The sequence below is a fragment of the Oryctolagus cuniculus genome, chromosome 16, assembly GCF_051225735.1.
Source record: "Oryctolagus cuniculus isolate XC-2025 breed Fujian yellow rabbit chromosome 16, ASM5122573v1, whole genome shotgun sequence".
NCBI lineage: Eukaryota > Metazoa > Chordata > Mammalia > Lagomorpha > Leporidae > Oryctolagus > Oryctolagus cuniculus.
The window spans coordinates 77242617-77262941 of record NC_142882.1 but is presented as its reverse complement, the minus strand read 5'-3'; the positions used below and the strand labels follow the sequence as shown (position 1 = coordinate 77262941).

The following is a 20325-nucleotide window of genomic DNA, read 5'->3' as shown; positions in this document are numbered from 1 at the left end:
CCCCCTTTTCCTGATGAAGACCAGGTTGGAGGGGAGGAAAGGTAAGAGGGGGTAAGACTTGAAGAGTTTGGACAAAGTGGCATCTTTAAGCATGGCTTATTTTTGTTTCCCAGCAGTAAGAAGTGACCCCATTAATTGCAACTGAGTAAATATTGGGTGAGAAATCAAGATTTTCCCAGACTTGGGGATATTAAGAAAAAGTGGTCCGTGACGTATGGGATGCAAAATGATAGGAGGAATACATAATTATGGAATGAGTAATGAAGCGATTTCCATGTGCTTACATGTTAAATCTTTTAGTTCTAAAAACAGCATTTGAAGTGAGCAACATTAACTCACCTTTATAGATGTGAAAATTGAGCACAGAGTGGTTAGGTGACTTATTCCAGGTCACACAGCTCAGAAATGTCAGCATCAGATGGTCCGACTCCAAAGTCTGTGTCCTTAACCATTTTGCCTCTGTTGAAGATACAGAAGAAGGGCTGCACTAACAGAATCCTGTAGCATCCAGCCTTGTACAGATAAGATGGTTCTTTTTAAGATGACAAGTTTTAAAAGGTGCAAGCAGAGGAGGAACTGATTGTTGTATCAAGTACTTAGTGGGAGGAGAGTTTGCAGTTGGGGACTGTGGTGGTGCGGACAGTTTGAGATTCAGGGTGCCTGATTTGGGATCCAGTCTGGAATGTTCTCAACTTTGTTAAGCTACAGATTCCTCTTATGTGAGACAGCATGTGTCTCTTGTGTGTCAAGCATATAAAGATTAAATCTGAACCTCCACTTGAGATTGTAGGCTCCTTTGGGGTAAAGACCCCATCCCATTGATGACTGTGTCTTCCAGTGACGTCCATAGGACTTTGTACTTAATAGTGGCTCAATAAATGTTAAGATAGTTGGATGCCAACTATGGACCTGGGAGAAAGAAAAATAGGAAGAATGGAAAGAGATGGAATGGATGTATGATGGAGTAGGAGTAATTGTGTTATAAGCTAAGCATTTCTTACAAGCATACCTTCTCACATTGTGGACTGGTAAAACCAGTGTTTAAGCAAGTGCAGTCCCATTTAGAGTAAGAATAACCACAAGGAGGCCAGCAACCTCATACCCCCTGGCTCTGGGCCACTGTTGGTTGTTGTGTCCACATGGTTGACCCAAGAAGATTCTTCTCTTTGGTTCAAGGAGAATTGAATCCTCCCCTCAGAACTGTGTCTGAGACCAGCGCGTTTTGTCATGTGTTGTTGAAGTGCCTCTAAGGACAGAACTGAGTTTTCAGAACAACAGATCATAGTATGATAAACATTTATGTGTAACAGACTTGGGTTTGAGTTTTGAGCTGGCTGTATCAATCATCTGGCACCAAAGTTCTATGTACAGGGACTTACATAGCCTCATTGAGATCTAATCTTCGAAAGTAATGTTCAACAAGAGAAGAAACTATGGCAATAGGCTCAGTTGGCCTGGTCAACAGACCATGGAATACATCAGTGTCATTAGAGGGGGTTTGTTGTGAGTGAAAGAGCAGGACAAATGAATTCCTAATTTCCAGTTCCATTAGAAATCACCTATCACCCCTGGGCCATTATTTTCTTGGGGGCTATTCAAAGAGCTATTAGGAACCCAGTAAAGTAGAATATGGCTGAGCAAAGGTAGTACCATATGTCTACTTAGTCCAACAAAATGATAATCAAAATTTCTCTCAGGGATATGGAATATACATAAGGTATAGTCTTACTGTATAAAATGCAAGGGAATTTCATATTAAACACAAGTGTGTAGATATGTAAAACAAGACACACACTGACGAGTAGTCACTTCTACAGCAGAAGATTGGGGTCATGGAGAGTGGGGTGGTCAGTGAGTGTAGAAGAAGCCACCTATGATGTTTAGAATTTTTAAACCATGTGTCTTGCTCCCATGTATAATTATAAAATGTTCTATGCAAAAAGGTCTTATCAGTAAATTTTGTACAGAAAGAGGTCATGATGGGGGAGAGCAAAACATCAAAAGGTGTGATTGTGTCTGAAAAAGCTGTTCTGCAAGAAGAGCTTATGAAATAGAGCGGTCGGAGTCATGATCCCAAGCCACAGGGCCCAGTGTCTGCAACCTGGGTACAAACAACTGTGTGCCATTGATATGTGTCTTGTGCTGCCTGGTGGAGAAAACAGGCTAGGTGACCACAGATTTGTGTTGTTGCATGAGTATGATATACAGGGTACTTCACACAGTTCATGGAAAATGGAATTAAAAGATAAATTCATTCAGTGCAAAAAATGTTCAGAATTCCTGCGTAGGGTTTCCATAATACATGTGTTCTATGAACTTTTGGATGGCCTCTTGTATACATGGATCTCAAAATTTGGGGCACCAAAACAAACTCATCTTTTAATTCCATTTCCCATGAACTTTGTGAAGCCCTTTGGTACATGAATTTAAGTTTACTGTCCAGTTTTGCTCTGAGGATACATATAATATTGGAGTTTCATGGTGAATGTCTGACACAGTTTTCATTACTTCCTGCAACCTCTGCAGAAGGTCTGACTCCACTCAGAACTTGCAGTGCAGCCCACTATGTGCTGGGGGTCACCTGTGCTGCTATCCTGTATTACGGCTAAGTAAGTGTACTTAGCAGGAGGGAGCAACAGGGCCTAGCCAGTCTCATGTTCACAATTTAGGTGCGACATGAATGGGGGGAGTTTCAAGGGGTCATCTTTTGCCAGGAAGGATCCTTCTGGACTGATCCCCCACTTCGGTTCATCAGAAAACCCTTCATCAGTATCCTGTAGCCCTTCAGTGTCTCTGAGTTGAATTATACCTCAAAGCAGACCCAACACATTAAGTTACTTAACTCAACATGAGTTTACCAGATTGTGTGGCCAAGATGAATGAGGAAGGCCGAAGAAAGGTGGTGAGGCCCACAGAAGGGGAGCAGAGCACCAATGCCTCAGAACAGCAGTGCGATCGGTGCAGTGTGACTAGAGCAGAGGCTGCTGAATTGTGGCAGGCGTGAGAGTTTGTGAAAACAGACGGCCGGCCCTACTCCCAGAGTTTCTCGATTTGCTAGATCTGGGGTGGGGCTTGAGGGCTTTCACAAGGTCACTGGTGAAAACAAGTCTGCTGGTCCAAGGACCACAGTTTGAGAACCACTGCGGACAAAAGAGTCAGTGAAGAGGATAGCGAAAACTGAATCTAGAGAGGAAGCCAGGGCTTGTAGACCAAGACATCTAAATTATACCCTACAGGGCACCGGGAACTCACTGGAAGTGATGTGACTCAGTAGCTGTTTTAGAAATGACACTGGACAAAGATGAGGATGGGTTATGGAGGGGTGGAGGGCTTGCCTATCCTACAGCCTGGGACATGGCTGGAGTCCTGTCTTAGGTTAGTCTGGGTGAGACATGTGTTGGTGATCGGTGAAGCTCTGGGATCAAACTGTGTGGACCTGAGAAGTATTTATGTGGGAGGACTGTGGATAGTGACAGCTACATACAGGCGGAGGCATGGTGAAGGAGACACAGAAAGAAGGGAGGTGTGTGGCCTTGGAGACCGACCCTGGTAGAGAGGGCTAGATGCATGGTCTAGGAGACCACAGAGGACGGATATAAAGAGAAAAACAAGGAGTCTGTTTAAACTGGGACTTCCGTTTGATACTACAGGAGACATTGTTGAGTTTTCTTCCAAGTAGAGGGACAAAGTCACGTTTGTTATGATAATTTTCAGGCTCTGAGTCAAGTACGTGCAATACATTTATTTATTGCTACGTTAGCCCTTTCTTAAGAAAAGTCAGAGTGATATTTCCTGCACTCAGTACTCCATGTGATAGGGGCAGGTGAGTTGCATGATTTTGAAACTTTAAAAATGTCCGTAAAGCCTTCTGCCCCGTGAGAAGTGTCATTTTCTTGTGCTTTCAAATCCCATCTGGAATTACACAACTAAACATTTATACAAAACTCCCCAACTCTCTGAAAGTGGAATAAAATGTGTAACAACAAAGTTAGAGTTAAAACACATTGGAAGAAAAATTTTTGAAAGGAGGATCAGAAAGCTAAGAAGGAACTACTGGGTTTCTCCCAACCATCCTTCTCTCATACCCAGAAACCATTTTGTAGAAAGCTGTGGAGTAATGAAAACTACAAGTAGCCAACGCGAGGTGGGAGTGGGTGGTGTGGTGGAGGTGGTGTGACTGCACTGCTTTGTCCAGGGGACACTCACTCCTCTGTAGGCTGTGACTCCAGGACAGGAGTCCAGAGAAACAATCGGCCTCAGATGAGCTGTAATTAATGCATACTCCATACGCAGAGTAAGACTGTATTATCTCATATATTTAAGTTTCCTTGTTCCCTCTGTTGAGTACTCACATTTACATTTACCTGTTGTAAGAGAGCTGAGGTTTTGTAAACCAAAAGGATATTTATTGTCATTGAAGAGGGTCTCATGAACACACACATACATACACAAACACACACATACACCTGTAAAACCCATATCCAATTGTAGCAAAGCCTAGTTACAATTCTGGTTGTTTTATTTTATTATTTTATTATTTTTTTTGACAGGCAGAGTTAGACAGAGAGACAGAGAGACAGAGAGACAGAGAGAAAGGTCTTCCTTTTTCCGTTGGTTCACCCCTCAAGGGGCCGCTACAGCCGGCGTGCTGCGCTGATCTGAAGCCAGGAGCCAAGTGCTTCCTCCTGGTCTCCCATGAGGGTGCAGGGCCCAAGCACCTGGGCCATCCTCCACTGCCTTCCCATGTTAGAGCAGAGAGCTGGACTGGAAGAGGAGCAACTGGGACAGAACCAGCGCCCCAACCCGGGACTAGAACCCGGGGTACAGGCACCGCAGGTGGAGGATTAGCCTAGTGAGCCTCGGTGCTGGCCTTGTTGTTTTCAGTGATGACCTTTTCATGAGCAACTCAATGCATGACCACAGAGGTATCACCATAAATGCACAATATACTTATTGTTTGATAAAAAATGGCCCCAAAATGCCAGAAAATCAGAATTTAGAAAGCTTTTTTTCTATTTCTGAGATAAATAATACAAGTGCTTATTATATTTAGTGTTATCTAAGTAAAACTTCTAACACAATAGAAACCAAATTTACTTTATGCCCACTGTATTCTGATATTTTGTATGAATGTAGCTTTTTTTAATAATTTTTTTTTATTTGACAGATAGACAGTGAGAGAGAGAGAGAGAGACAGAAAGGTCTTCCTTCCATTGGTTCACCCCCAAAATGGCCGCCACGGCCGGAGCTATGCCAATCTGAAGCCAGGAGCCAGGTGCTTCCTCCTGGTCTCCCACACAGGCGCAGGAGCCCAAGCTCTCAGGCCATCCTCCACTGCCTTCCCGGGCCACAGCAGAGAGCTGGACTGGAAGAGGAGCAACTGGGACTAGAACCTGGCGCCCATATGGGGTGCCGGTGCCGCAGGCAGAGGATTAGCCTAGTGCACCACAGCGCCGGCCCTGAATGTAGCTTTTTAAATATCACAATCTTCTAGAATCTAAAACATATGTACCTTAGTTTCTGATCCCTAGGTGAACATTATTTAATCTTGCTTTATTCATCTTTTCCCATAGATAATTGGAACATTTAAAAAAGTAATTATTTTAGCAAGAAATATATCCAGTACATAATTTAAAAGACTGAGAGATAACACACAGAGCCTTCCCATCTGCTGGTTCACTCCCCAAATGCCCACAGTAGCCAGAGCTGGGCTATGCTGAAGCCTGAGAGCCAGCAACTCAGCTCGGGGGGCTCATGTGGGTTGCAGGGGTCCAAACACTCGAGCCATCGCCTGCTGCCTTCCGGAGTACATATCAGCAGGAAGCTGGAACAAGGAGCGGAGGGTACTTGAACGTAGGCCCCCCATATAGAATGTGGGCACCCCAAGTGTCACGTTAACCGCTGTGCCAAATGCCCACCCTACCTACTACGTTATTAGCAGATTATTTGAAAATGTAAATTATTTGAAAATGTAAAAACAATGGGAAGAGGCCAAGTTAAGAACACTGCACTTTACATTTACAAGCCATTAACTGATTCATCTAAAAGCAGAACTCAAACTGGTACCTAAAAAAACAGCAGAAAGTACATACATCAGAACCAAGTAAAAAAGAGATACTCATTTCTGTGGCAGTAGCTTCAGGTAGTAGTTAACAGTACAGGCTGTAGCCCCAGAAACAGGTTGATATCTGTGCCTTCCTACGTGTGTCACCTTGAATATCTGTGAAATAGCAACAGTGATATGTCAGTATTACTCCCTCAAGCTGAAATCGGGATTAAATGAGATAAGAAGTGTAACACTGTTAGTGTGTTGCTGGGCATATTGCAATTAACTGACAAATATTTTGACGACCACACTGAAGATGGAAAAAAGTATGGAAGTGAAGTAAAGGGCTTTGATAAAGGACAGTGGAAAGAAATGCAGGAAAGTCCCTCAGGAGCTGAAATGTATGGGAAACAATCCTCTGGAGTGAGGCCGCTTGGTGGCCGAGCATTGCTGCTGCTCAGGTGTGTGACCTTGGAGAACCCACCCCACCACTCCTGGCGTCAGCTCACAGCTCTGGACAATGAGCAGGTGCGATGACCTTCCAGATGCAACCTCCCAGCTCCTGTGTACCCACAAGGGGTTCCCACCGAGGAACGGAAGTACTGGGACTCGCCATGTGAATCAGGAATTCCAGTGGCCATATCAAATCAGAGTTCTCATTCTGTTTTATATTCAAGTAAACAGCCCATTCACATCCCGCTTTCACTGTGAGATGTCCGCATGGCCATGCCCCACTACAGCAGGGAAACCCCAGGACAGCCACTTTCCCATCCCCCTGAGGACGTGCCTGGAGAAACACGGACAAACCTTGGATTTCAGTCAGACTTTAATACTCGTATAACTTGACTCTTTAGTAGTAAACAAAGGTGTCAGTACAAAACATCTAATGATGCTATCTGTCAGTAGTTCTGAACAGTCACAGTGGTCACAGTGCTGGCACTGAGGTTACATAGCTCACCCTGTTTCAGTGGAACCCATGTTTTGGCAGTTGGGAGATAAGGGTGAAGTTTACTTTGTACCAAGGGTATGCACTTTACTGGAAAGCAGTCTTTCTCTCTTCCTTGCTTCATATATATTTTTTTTTTTAACTGTTCATTTTCCTTTTACGTTAAAAGTGCTAAAAGAACTAGAGGGGTCTCCCCTTCCTGAAATAAAGTTAAGTTTACATGCCTTAAATTTCTCCATCAGTGTTGCTGGTTAAGTTCCCTCAGAATTAGAAATTCATTGACAATTAATTGCTAAGAGAAGTTATAACAGCGGCACTTCAGTATAGTTTAGAGTTCACAATACAGAGCTCTGTGGTATAAAGTGCCTATGAGAAGCTTCCCATCATATACGGAGGCCACAGAACTTCCCTGGAGAACAGACCCGTTGTTGGCATAAACTGTGGTCACTGTAGGCTTCTCAGATAGAATGTTCTGGATGCGGAGAACCTGTTCAGGAGACACAGCGTATCAGTACAGAACCACTAGATAGCATGCCACTCAATCGCCAGTAATCCCCGTCTCCCACCATGACACAATGACTAAAAGAACAGAGTGCGCAAAGCAGATACTGATCTTTCAAGTACTTTTTGAAACCTTCAAAGGAAGTACTTTCTTAAACCATCTAGTTATTCTATACCAACACAAGATTTAGTGTTATTACAGCAACTCACCATTAATAAAAATGCTGCACAGGAATGTGCCTAGTTTTGCACTACTTCCACATGAACAAAGATCATATCATGAGCTGACAATAAACGAGATGTTTTAAAATTGTCAGTTTATCATACAAGGGCAAATGTCTATAAAAACATCTTTTGACTAGTTTCTACGGTAATTAAATACATCAAGAGATTACCTAAATAAAGTACTTGAACAGTGTAACATTCTGCCAATTATTGGCTTAAAGCAATTGCAAAACCACTACATAAGTTTACTGTATTATTGGTTTAAAAGAATTAAATGAGTTGTCCCTCTGGCAGTTTGTTATTTCAAAAGGACTCGGATAATTGAAGTTGAAAGGCTACAAAGATAACAAACCTCTGACGAGGGAGGATTGTTGGGGTCATACACATAGACCTTCTGGCCATTTGGGTGGCAGCCTGCCCAGATGTCCCCCGAGGAAGGATCGACAGATAAATTATCCACCAGTGTATCCAACTGGAGTACCTTTCAAATGAAAAGAATGTCAGTGACATGAGAAGCTTGATTAAATAATTTAACGCAGAGAAGTTACATGTATCTCCTTACTGCCTCCCCTCTAACACCAATATGGTTTAAAATAAATTTAATAAACTGGCTAGGAGCCACTTTCCATCTTTGCTGAAATTAAGAAAGTTGGGGTGATAATCAATCTCTTTAAAAAATGGACTACTGGCCGGCGCCGTGGCTCAATAGGCTAATCCTCCACCTTGCGGCGCCGGCACACCGGGTTCTAGTCCCGGTTGGGGCGCCAGATTCTGTCCCGGTTGCCCCTCTTCCAGGCCAGCTCTCTGCTATGGCCAGGGAGTGCAGTGGAGGATGGCCCAGGTGCTTGGGCCCTGCACCCCATGGGAGACCAGGAAAAGCACCTGGATCCTGGCTCCTGCCATCGGATCAGCGCGGTGCGCCGGCTGCAGCGGCGGCCATTGGAGGGTGAACCAACGGCAAAGGAAGACCTTTCTCTCTCTGTCTCTCTCTCACTGTCCACTCTGCCTGTCAAAAAAAAAAAAAAAAAAAAAAAAAAAATGGACTACTTCTATCTTAAAAGATGCACAATGATTAGTAAGCTCACAGAACTCAATCACAGCAAGATGGAAAATTCCTAATCAACCTAAGATATGTGTTGTAGAGCAGGAAGAAAATAATAATAGTGAATGGTGTGGAGCCCAATTCCTGCCTTCATTTATTATTGAAAGAACTGACATCGTGCATACATCTTCATTTGAGAATTCATCTATTAGTCTTTTCAATTGTGAAAATTCTCATTGGAATTCACTGGTGCCATCAATACTTCATGGGAAGGGCCTGAATCGGAAGCAAATTTCACTTCCAAGCTGCTGCTGCATATAATCATGGTTGATCCTTGTGACCGCTGGGACCAACAGATTTTCTAGTTGTAGGGATGTCATATTTTAAAACTGAGAATAGCTACTCTAGCTCCCATATTCTGTTCTAAGTATGATATTGCTATAATATAGTACAACTCTAATTGCAAAACATAACATATTATTGTCTACTCTATGTATAAAAATAAATATTTTACCTTCAGTTGAGTTAAATTCATATTAGAGTGTTTATCCAAAACATGAATTTCGTGAGCCAATATGTCAGCAACGTAGATATACCTTTGCAAAAAGGACACACTGGTTAGAGCTCCATGCCAATATAAGCTTCATTAAGACAGTATCAAAGAGTGAGTCTAAATAACCTCCCAAGAAGTTAATCAATGATAGGCCCCTAAGGAATGCTTGATAAAGGTCAATTTTTACTTAAAAGGCAAACTCTCAAAATCAATTCAGTGGTGCTACAACAATTATGAAACTATTATTTTTCCAAAAGGTTTATAAGGAGAAATAATGTAGGGCATCATTTTTAATAGAAAGTCTGTGCTATCTGCCACTGAGATGAAAATAAAACACTATTTGGCTTCACAAGGGAAGCTTTCATACCCCATGGTGTCATTTGGTATTTCTAAGTGTTATGTATGTTTAGAAATATATAGTATAGGACACATTTTATTAAAATATTTATTAATGTTAATACTTAGTAAAATGATACGTGGAAAATTTTAGTAAGAGATATTCAGAACAATCTGTCTACATCTAAGGGGAGGAGCCAAATAATGGGCTACTTTATGGTCATTTTACTCAGTGAATTGACTCAGTGAATTCTAGTGAGCAATTATGTGGAAAGTCACAAATTCAGTATTGTGGCAGAAATAAACACCAAGAAGACGCAGGCTCTCTCATAATTTTACAGTGTGTTGGGATGATCAGACGGTCATACTCATTAAACTTCTAAGGCAGCATGATCAGAACTATGAGAAATTATTCAAGTCTACAGACTACAGAAATATCTAACACCCAAGTCCACAGGGAGGCTCACCAAGGGGGAGGCAGTGGATATGGAAGCAGACATTCAGTCTGAGGATGTGCGCACAATGCACTTCTGGGAAGAGGAGAGCTCATGAGGCATAGGGGCAAGAATGAGGGAGAAATGTTGGCAAAATACTGAGTTTTCTGTTTAAAGCATGGAAAGCTATGGGAGCAATAGAAAATGCTGGTTGGAGTGGATTAAAGGAAGTCCAACTCTTTAGCCTGCTTTGATTTCATAGGCAGTTGGAGTCCATTGAATTTTTAGAGTAACAAAGCGACATAATAACAAATGGTCATTTCAGTTCAACAGTACATGAGCATTGGGTTTGTGCCTTGCCACTGTGCTGGGCATAAGGCGTCAAAGCTAAGGACAGAAGTCCCACTTTTGGGAGCCCTCATAGGCTAGAGGATTACAGATGGACAGAATTGGCTGGAGCACTAAAATGGAAATAGACTGAAAACAAGTTAGAAAAAATCCTTGCACTGTAGCCAGAGAAGGATGGGTGCTAACCTAGGCAGGTGGCGAGGGAAAGGGGGTGGCAGAGAGGGAAGGAGGCACAGGCAGCACCAGCACTGCTTGCTCCCTGTTTGTCTAGGAAAGGTAAAAGAGAAGGAGTTAAGGCTGAACCCCTTTTCATGATCACTAGTTTTTAAATTTTACTTATGCTTTATATTTTAGCCTAGGTGATTGGAAATTTCACTCTTTTAATGGAAATATGAAAGTTAGAGAGAAAAATGGATTTGGCTAGAGAAGTCAGCTCATGTTAGAGACAAGTTAAATGAAATGATTCTACATTCATCTTGTGTAATCAACAAAAAGAAGGGGAAAATGCATCATAAAAATAAAGGCATTTAGTTGTAAAGGAATGCCAAATTTATTGCATGTTACATTTGCAGTGGTTTAAATTGTTCAGTGTGCTAAGGCAGAAGAGAAAGAGAATAAGGAATTTAACATCCTTCCATATAGGTTCTGATGGCATATACAGAAATAATGAGATCATTTTAGAGGACAACCTGGCAGTACCTGCTGATGCTAACATTTATAGAGTTGACACTGCTTGAGCTGGCGGTTCTGTTTCTGGGGTGGTCTACGGAAACAATCTGTACAAACGTGCAAAGAGGTGGGCACATGACAGCGGTTAGCCAGTGCCCTGACTGGGATTTGAACCCAGGTCAGCTAAGTCCAAAATCTGCATGTTTAACCATCATGCTATATGTTCTCATCAGGGAGTTTTTCATTTAAGATATTTAAACAAGTTCCACTGGTGAGGAAGAAGTCATTTAAAATGGGTTTTATGTAGAAAAAAACAATCTGCATACCCATCAACAGAGAATTGGTTAAATTAGTTTAACATAATCCTTATAATGGAATAGCATGTAGCCAATAAAAATAATGACTTTCTTTAAAGGAAGCCCTTAAACTGATACTTTAATATGTACACATAAATATGGTCCTATTTTTATTAAAATGTATATTTATAAAATTGAACTTGACAATGATGCATACCAAAATTTATATATTATATATAAATATGTTTCCATATATACTTACACATAACATGACATACATAATGCATGTAAATATACATTATTATGTAAATACTTCTATATATAATGAGTATATATACTCATTTATGTATATGTTTATATCTGTTTGTTAATTATATACCAAAAATGTCAAGACAACCATTGTCTTTTATTTATTTATTTATTATTATTTTTTTTTATTTTTGACAGGCAGAGTGGACAGTGAGAGAGAGACAGAGAGAAAGGTCTTCCTTTGCCGTTGGTTCACCCTCCAATGGCCGCCGCAGCCAGTGCGCTGCGGCCGGCCCACTGCGCTAATCCGAAGCCGGGAGCCAGGTGCTTCTCCTGGTCTCCCATGCGAGTGGAGGGCCCAAGCACTTGGGCCATCCTCCACTGCACTCCTGGGCCACAGCAGAGAGCTGGCCTGGAAGAGGGGCAACCAGGACAGAATCCGGTGCCCCGACCAGGACGAGAACCCGGTGTGCTGGCGCTGCAAGGCGGAGGATTAGCCTAGTGAGCAGCGGCGCCGGCCACAACCATTGTCATATCACATTTAGAAAAGCAATGTAAGGAATTTGGCCAGCATCACAATTTAGGAGAAATGAAGATATGCTGAAGAGTCATACTTTTTATCAGGTGAAATATTGATCCCATTTGCTGAATCAAATCCATCTGCTACCACTTTAACTTCATTTGGACTGTAGTAAATCACATTGGCCCAGTGCAAGTTCAAGTATGTTTCCAAATACTTTAAGAAAGGATCAGAGAAGTAGTGGTCATTGGTGGCATAGAAATGTGCTGGCCCGACGGCTATGACATCATTCACACTGCAAGAAAACACAGGAGAGAAAATAAAAACCTCGAGGGCCTCCATATTAGAAATATCCATAGGGCTTACACAACATATGCTTTACACTTTGAGCAAGAGATTATTTTTAGGAAAAGATGTTCTAAAATCACACAGCTCTAGTTGTATGAAATATACTACAATAATGTTTTAAGAGAACAATTTTGTATAGTACCAGCTAGTTTGAAGACAGGTCGTTTAGCAATTATGGCAGGATTTTATCACAAAAGAAAAGAGAAGTTGGTGCCAAAAGGGTATGTTTCTTTTGACAGCCAGCCATGTAGGATTTAACAACTGGACATAAGGGCAGAGCTGGCCACAGTATAGAGCCGGGGTAGCCTGATGGCCTGGTGAGGTGGCCAGGCCATCAATAACATTTACTTAGCTTCCATTTACTCAGTGGCTGGGTTTTTGCTGAGTTCCCTGCATAGTTATTAGTCAAGCGCAGGCCGACTGTTCAATGTCTAACTGCCTCCCAAAGCCGACATGCCCAGAATGAACAGGCACTCAATAAACTTGCAGAGGAATGGATGATGAATTTGCCTAAGAACAGTGCTTCAGGTGAGAGATTGATATGCTAAAAACAATTACATTTTTAAAGCCTGTTAGGCAAGGGTGTTATTAAATTTAAATTCCAATTACCCTATGCAAAAAATTCTGAAAGAGCTACCTTCTCCTTTGTTACATGAAAAATACAGAGCTACTCTTGGGGGGGGGGGGGGTGTCTCCTTGGCTCTGAAAGAGCTCCGTATAAAGCAGAGGCTCCCTGAGTGGTGGACTCGCGCCTGTGGGTTAGGAAGGGCATTTCTGGAAGAATGATTGGAAGCTACATGCTTACACCCTAGAAGGGGAAGCACAAATTAGAAATATCCATCATGTTTAAACTAAAAGCAGCAGTAGGCTAACGCACACTGAGCTGGGAGGGGGCCCACGATTCTCTATTAGCCATATCACTCACAGGCCTTATGTCCTCAAGTAGTAGTAACCCACTGCCAACGTGAACACCTCTGATTCTGGAAGGCCATTCTCTTATAGGGGTGGCCCATAGTCACCATTAATCCTGTGAAAGCATTCTGTAAATTCCCATACAAAGATACAAACCCCAGATGATAAAACAGGCTACTCTTCCTTGGCAGGTCAGGCATTCTGAACTGGGTGTGGAGTCAGCTAAGAGGGAGATTGACAGCAGACAAAATGGTGCAGCTTGGCTTCTACTCCAAGATACTTAAAAGTATCACCATGTGGTCCAGTATCTAGTCATTTCTCTAGGGAGTCCTCACAGAACACTGGTTATTATTATATGAAAATATTTTTAATTACTATATGCATGGAAGAAAGTTTGATGGTATGGAGTTGTCCATGTGTCAAGTCAGTGCTGAGAAAGTTTCAGATTTGGGAACATTTCAGATTTCAGATGCTTGTATTTGGAGTACTTAACCTGTACAAATACACACACACACATACACACACAGGGGCAGAGAGAGAGAGAGGGGGAGAGAGAGAGAGAGAGAGAGAGAGAGAGAGAGAAGCTCTTGCATTATGTGCTACCTTAAATTGTTCATGGCTTTATTAAAAATAGTATCTTGGTGAAAAAAATTTGAAATTTTACACATGAAAGGTCTTCAAAACATTCATAGAAATGAGTATTATGAAAAAGTATGTCTGGATTTCAAATATTTTTGCACGTTTTGGAGAACCTTCTATATATTAGATCTTATATGTCAGCTAATAAAAGGGAAAGGGCCACTCAGCATGGGGGATATTTTTAAATGCTTGAGGTACACAGGAGAATGAAGTAAAGGAGGAAGAACCTTGGGAGCAGCTCATGTCTGATTGTTTTCAGGTGCAACAGAGAATTTTCTTCTTCTTCAAATTTAAAAATTTCCACTGTATTCTTGAATTCCGGGTGGTTTACAACAAAGAGATAAATTGTGTCATCTAAAGAAGTGAAAGAACCAAGTTAATTTACAGGACACCACAGTACCTCTGGGCAAACACTGACATTTAAATGCTGCAGGCAAGGCAGGGTGGACTGTGTCAGCCCTGAGGTGACCCAGCATCCCATTCTTGTCTCCATCTTCCCCGGCAACAACTCTTTGGTGTTATTTCTGATCACTGGTCTCCTGACCTCTAAGACAGAGCATTTCCCACCGCCTGGACAGAATTCATGTATAAAATGTTTACAGTTTAATTCAGAAATATAGCTGTTTTCCCATGCAATGATCATAGCTTCATGAAAAGGTTATGAAACCTAAACATTCAGGTGCTGTTAGAAATTTCAAAATGTAACTTACTACTAGCTGAAGAGGCAAACAAACAACCTGTTTGCATGAAAAATATGGAAATAATTCATGAGCTAATTGTTCTTCTCTTCCTATACAAATAACCAATCTATTCTCCACAGTCATGTGGGAGTCATTATACGTTTCCCAATGTTGGTAGCTCTTTGGTTCGTACCATCATCTATGAAAGTGCTGATGCCGTGTGGATTGAATGAAGCCAAGTCAAACCCACGGCTGATTCTTAACTCCAGTGCCCTCGGTCTTTCTTCTTTGAGATCCATCATTAGTATTCCTCCAGGCTTATCTGGTGCAAAGCTGTGGAGTCCTGGACACTTCAGACCCTTTCCAAAACAGTGAAAAAAGACAGGTATAAAGGCTTACGTATTTTTATAGCCTAAAGTGGACACTATACATGAATGATAAGGATGATGGCGCAAAGCCCCCGACACAAAGCAGAAAGAAGACAATAGGAAAAACAGAGCTAGAAGGCTGAACGCTGAGTAATAACTGATTTTGTTGGGCGGAAACAGAAGATCAAGGGTTCAGGTTAGGGAGTGTGAGGGGCTGGGACATTCCCGGCAGAGCTGAGGGTGGGGACACCTAAGTTCACGCGTGGACTGTGGAAATCTTGAGGCCCAGGCCTGCGTGCTGTTTCCACAGTGCTACAAGTCTCAGTCAATGATGTCAGTCAGCACTCCCTTCTTACTGCACCCTCATATCCAATCTATCAGCAAAGCCTGCTGACTTTTCCTGGACAAAATATCCCTTCCTAAGGCTGTGAACAGTTCTCACCACTTCCTGCACAGCTGCCCTGGTCCAGGTCACCACCGTCATTTGACACCAGTCTCTGCACTGGCCTTTCCGCTTCTGTCCTTTCTTGCATGCTGTCCAGTCTTGCCTCAGAATCCAGATGTCAGATTATATCACACCCCTGATCAAAACCCTCCATCACCTTCAGATTACCAGGAAAACGTTTTACAAGGACCTAACAGCCACATGAGAGCCACCCTTTTCTGCACCCTCCCCCTGCCCCTGCCACATCCCAGTCACCCCATTCCTCTGCCCTATGGCCTGTGACTGTTCCTCATCTGGATTCCTGGTTGTTCTTCAACAAACTGAGCATGGTCTTGCCGCAGGGCTTTTACAGTCTTTTCTGCCCAGGAATGCTTTCCCTCTGAGATCTATGGCTCCCTCCCTCAAATTCTTTATATTTGTTCCCAACGTCCCTGTCTCAGTGAGACCAACCCTGATCAAAGTTCCCACTTACCCTGTTCTCCTTAACGCTGGTGTACAGATTTTTTTTCTATTACCCTTACTGCAGGGGCACCTCAAAAAACTCAAGGAAAAATATATGAAAGGGTAAGTTTATTTTAATGCCAAAAGAATTTGAAAACCATGCAGTTTTTGCAGAATATGCTCTTTCATGAACTTTTTGAAGATTCCCTCATATCTGGGACATTCATTGGGAATACTGAATGGAACACTGTATTTTGGTTTTTCTTAGTGCAGAGGGATGCCACTGAGTTTGATGTGTTCATTCTGATCCATTAACTTCACTGCACTCTCCTATTAGTTCTAATCTATGCAGTTAAATTTCTTGGCTTGTTTACAAAAACAGATGAGCAAATTATCTAAAAATAATGGCAGTTTTGTCTCTTTCCTCTGCCTCACATTTAGTTTTTCTTGCGTTTTAGGTTATTAAACTCCAGTAGATTACTGATGGTTTTTGCCAGGCATTTGCTAAGTTTATGAACATTAACAGGACTGCACCTCAAATTTACCACTAGGAATGGTGTTTGTTGCAAGTTCCTTCTCTGCTTAGAGGTTTCAATTAGAAATGAGTATTGACTTCTATTTGGGAACTCACTGAGATCTAGATCTTTTGCCTTTTGAATTAGTCAACCAATATATTATCTATCTATCTAGCAATCAAATGTTTTATCTGCCAATTGATCTATCAATCAAGTTCAAGTAAGTTTTACTTGAATGCACTATCTTATTCAGTTTTCTAATACAATGCAGTCATTGTTTATATACATTTAATGGGCACAACAAAACAGTCTCACTTTATGCACAAAATTGGACATAACCAGAAATTCCTCCAATTAAAAAAACCTATCTATAATTGCATAATTTGAATGCTGGCAGTCCTAGTGAGCAGAATAAGCTGGAATTGTGCTGTTGCTACATAGCAATGCCTCTTCTATTGTTAATAATCTCTATTCATAATCAGAGTCCCAAAACAATAATATACACAGGAAGATATCCCAGATGGTGATAACTAGACATGGTTATGTTAAATCTTCCTACTATCTAAATATTTCTCCTCATTTTAAAATTGACTGTAGTAAAACAGATAGAACATGAAACTCATCATCTTCACCATTTTAAAGTGTGCAGTTCAGTAGTGTTAAGTACACTCACACATTGCTGTTTAAATTTTCATATTCTATCAATCTCTCTTCAAGTCTAATGTTAATTTTGAGGTGACCCTCACCCTGTAACTATGGGACAGGAAGCATTTGATGAGCCAAAATTCTAGGAAGATCAAACGACCCTCATGATATATGAACTGTTTCTTTAGAAGGGAGAACAGTTTGGGAAGTGTTCAAGACAATGCTGAGTAAACAAATAACAGTGGTAAAGTAGGAATTTTTCTAAATTTATCCCCCCCCAAAGTCACATAACCAAGAAAGGATAATATTGAAAAAAGAAACAAATTCTGTTGACATGGCTGCAAGATCACTGTGACTGTAATATGTCCCACTGGGAAAATGATTGCAGATTTTGTGCTTGGAGACCACTATAGTTTGAACATGATTTGGCTCCTGAATTCATGCAGACATTTACATCCCAAAGTCATGACTTGGTAATGTGGCAGGGCAGAGATCTGATTCAATTATGGTTTTTAGGAGAGAGGCCTAGTGGCAAATCCTTAAGTCACAGGGGGAAGTGCCCTCAGAGGGTAGCTCTTGAGAGAGGACTCACTGTATCAGCCTGAATCAGGCCCAACTGCTCTCTCTGGCTCTGCTTCTGGCCTCACCATGGGATCTTTTGGCCACTCATACTCCATTGTCATCCTCCAGCCTCATCAGATGGCTGAACCAGTGGTGCCTCCCTGATCTTGGACCGTGATCTTCCAAAACCATGAGGTGAAATAACCCCCCTTCTTTCATGAATATCTGTGTCCAGTATTATAGTGATGGAAAGCTGACTCATTCATAGAGACCTCACCCTTCCCACTTCAGAATTTTTTGGGGGCACAGAGGATCTTGAAATAGGTGAGTTCTGAATTATACAAGTCTCCAAGAATATGTTTGCAAAAAAACAAACAAAAAGCCAGTGTGTTGGCCGTCACAAAGCACACCAGCATTATTCTGGATGTTTGCATCTTAGTTATGAATCATTCTGACTGGCAGTCCCATTGTTTTGTTCTAGGCCTACAGACAGGTGCACACGCATGTGCATCCAAGCAAACCCAGACTCTTAGAGTAATTATCACATTATTCATTCTGTATAGGCAATTAAATGAAACTTTTCTTATAAAACTATATTTTAAATGTTAAATATAAATATTAGTGTTTTTGTCAAAGCCCGTGGTACTTCTTTTTTCCCTCATGGTAATAACCAGTTGCTCTCAGTATTTCATCTAAAAGCCACCAAGAAGCGTGGCCTAACCTCATTCTCTTCCAAGCTGAGCCCTCTCACCTTCTCATAAATCTGACAATTACTTCAGTAGTGTTGCGACTTTCTTCTAAAGCATCTCCAAGTTTTTCACATCCTTCCTGAATCTTGGGGACTGAAATACTGGCTACTTACAGGGAGCGATCTAATTACAGGCAGCCTTTCAAGTCATGTACTTCTTCCTGAAGAAGAACTGGACCCAGAAAGAGGCCTGGGACTCTCACCTATGCCCAAGCCAGAAAGGTGAGTGTTCAGAGCCACTTCATCTGCCCGCTCACCTGAATTCTCAATTAGAACAGATTTGGTGCAGACCAGCATCATTAATTTTAAATGTTTTCTACTGTATACCCAGAAAGGATATTATTTTTCAGCTTATAAGAATTGAAATCAGAATAAAGGGTATAAATACAATCACTTGATGACTTTCTAGTTATGATAAATATTTAGTGGAGGAAAGAAAGAAAGAAAAGGCATTGGCCCTGGTTTGGGAAAGGGGGTGTATATTTTTAAAATAAACAATAACAAATATGAATATGTAAAATTAAATAAACAACACAAAATGTAACAGCAAAGATAAATGCTATATTTAAATAGATGAACAGTATCAAATATCCACAATAGTGCCTGAAATATCCAAAACATTGTATGGTATATTTTAGTGTAATGCAATGGAACAGCAATAAATCAATTGGCAAAAACTCTTCATCTCCATATTTGGAAAAACTTCCTAAGTCTTCCAAGGTCCTATTGACCTGTCTTTTCCAGGCGATATTTTAGAAAGTGAGGAATTCTAAAAGCCAGTATCTGCTCTGCAGGCCTAACTGAATAGCCTTGAACCTCCTGTACTGAATGTGGGGAAAGTTCGGTACTCACCACACTAAAGAACGCCAGACCATTGGGCAGAATGTCAATATCTTCAGAGCCAGCTTCTGCAAGTTCAAGGAACAGTCAACTATCACGTTCAAGTTCTGTTATCTGTTAGACAGTGCATTACTGGGACGTTGTTTATGCTATCAGAGTGTCAGTATCTTCAGGGATGGTTCTGATTTTTTTTCCAAGGAACCACTCTCTTTCATAAACGTCAGTCTAAACCTCTTCCTAAAATGAACTTCTGACTTTAAATGCTAGATATTTTGTGTTTACTCAAATCAAAGTCAAGTTATCACCACATTTCCTGCTATAATACAGAAAAAGTTGACACCTGCACATTTCTATGATAAACATCCAGATGTCTGTGTAAAGCTAATTGACATCAGGGGAATTTTACTTTCACAAAGGAGGGCTCACAATCACTTAACCATGCAAACATCCTTGTCCTCTTCTCTACTCATCCCATCTGAAGCAGACAGACATTTCTCTCATTAACAGAGAGAAAACACCTGGGATTACATAGTCCCACTTTAAAAAACAGTGCCTACTTGTTCTCATAGGTAAAGGAAGCTTTCCATTTAATCTTTAAACTTAGGCTTTAAATTACAGAAAATACTAGTAGAAGAAAACTAAAGGAAAATGTCATGCACCTAAGCCAGCTGCAGCTTCTGACTCCTGTCTCTGGGGCAGGCTACAATGACTATTGACTGTTTATTGACTGTCTGCAGTACATGCCACATAGCATAGCAAATAATTAGACATAAGACCTTCCCAGTGGTCTCACTGCATAGATTCCACAGATAATAGACTCAAACAGAGAAAAGAGGAATAAAAATGGCTTAGATTAAGCCAAATCATGACACATTCTTTGAGTCCACAAAATCCAATCTTCCCCTTTTAGACATCTTCAAAGGATTTCTCTAAGATTATTTCTAGGTTGCTAGGTTGTCAAGATCAACGGCATCTATCTGTCCAGCCATTTTGGTTTTGATTTATGAGCTTGCATGTA

At 41.3% G+C, this 20325-nt stretch overlaps 1 protein-coding gene across 4 annotated transcripts in view; it reads right to left on the bottom strand.

Annotated features, from left to right (window-relative positions):
- Positions 1 to 6854: 6854 nt before the first annotated feature.
- Positions 6855 to 20325, bottom strand: part of PON2 (paraoxonase 2) — a 31553-nt gene continuing 18082 nt past the window's right edge. The window contains exons 3-9 of one of the 4 annotated variants that reach the window (XM_002713792.6): positions 19320 to 19375; positions 14938 to 15103; positions 14292 to 14418; positions 12260 to 12460; positions 9275 to 9356; positions 8071 to 8199; positions 6855 to 7479 (exon numbers count right to left, since the gene is read on the bottom strand). In XM_002713792.6, the coding sequence (XP_002713838.1) occupies positions 7321 to 7479; positions 8071 to 8199; positions 9275 to 9356; positions 12260 to 12460; positions 14292 to 14418; positions 14938 to 15103; positions 19320 to 19375 (920 nt within the window). In that variant the 3' untranslated portion in view covers positions 6855 to 7320. The remainder of the gene's footprint in view (positions 7480 to 8070; positions 8200 to 9274; positions 9357 to 12259; positions 12461 to 14291; positions 14419 to 14937; positions 15104 to 19319; positions 19376 to 20325) is intronic. The other 3 variants (XM_089315718.1, XM_089315720.1, XM_089315719.1) reach the window with 3 other exon arrangements.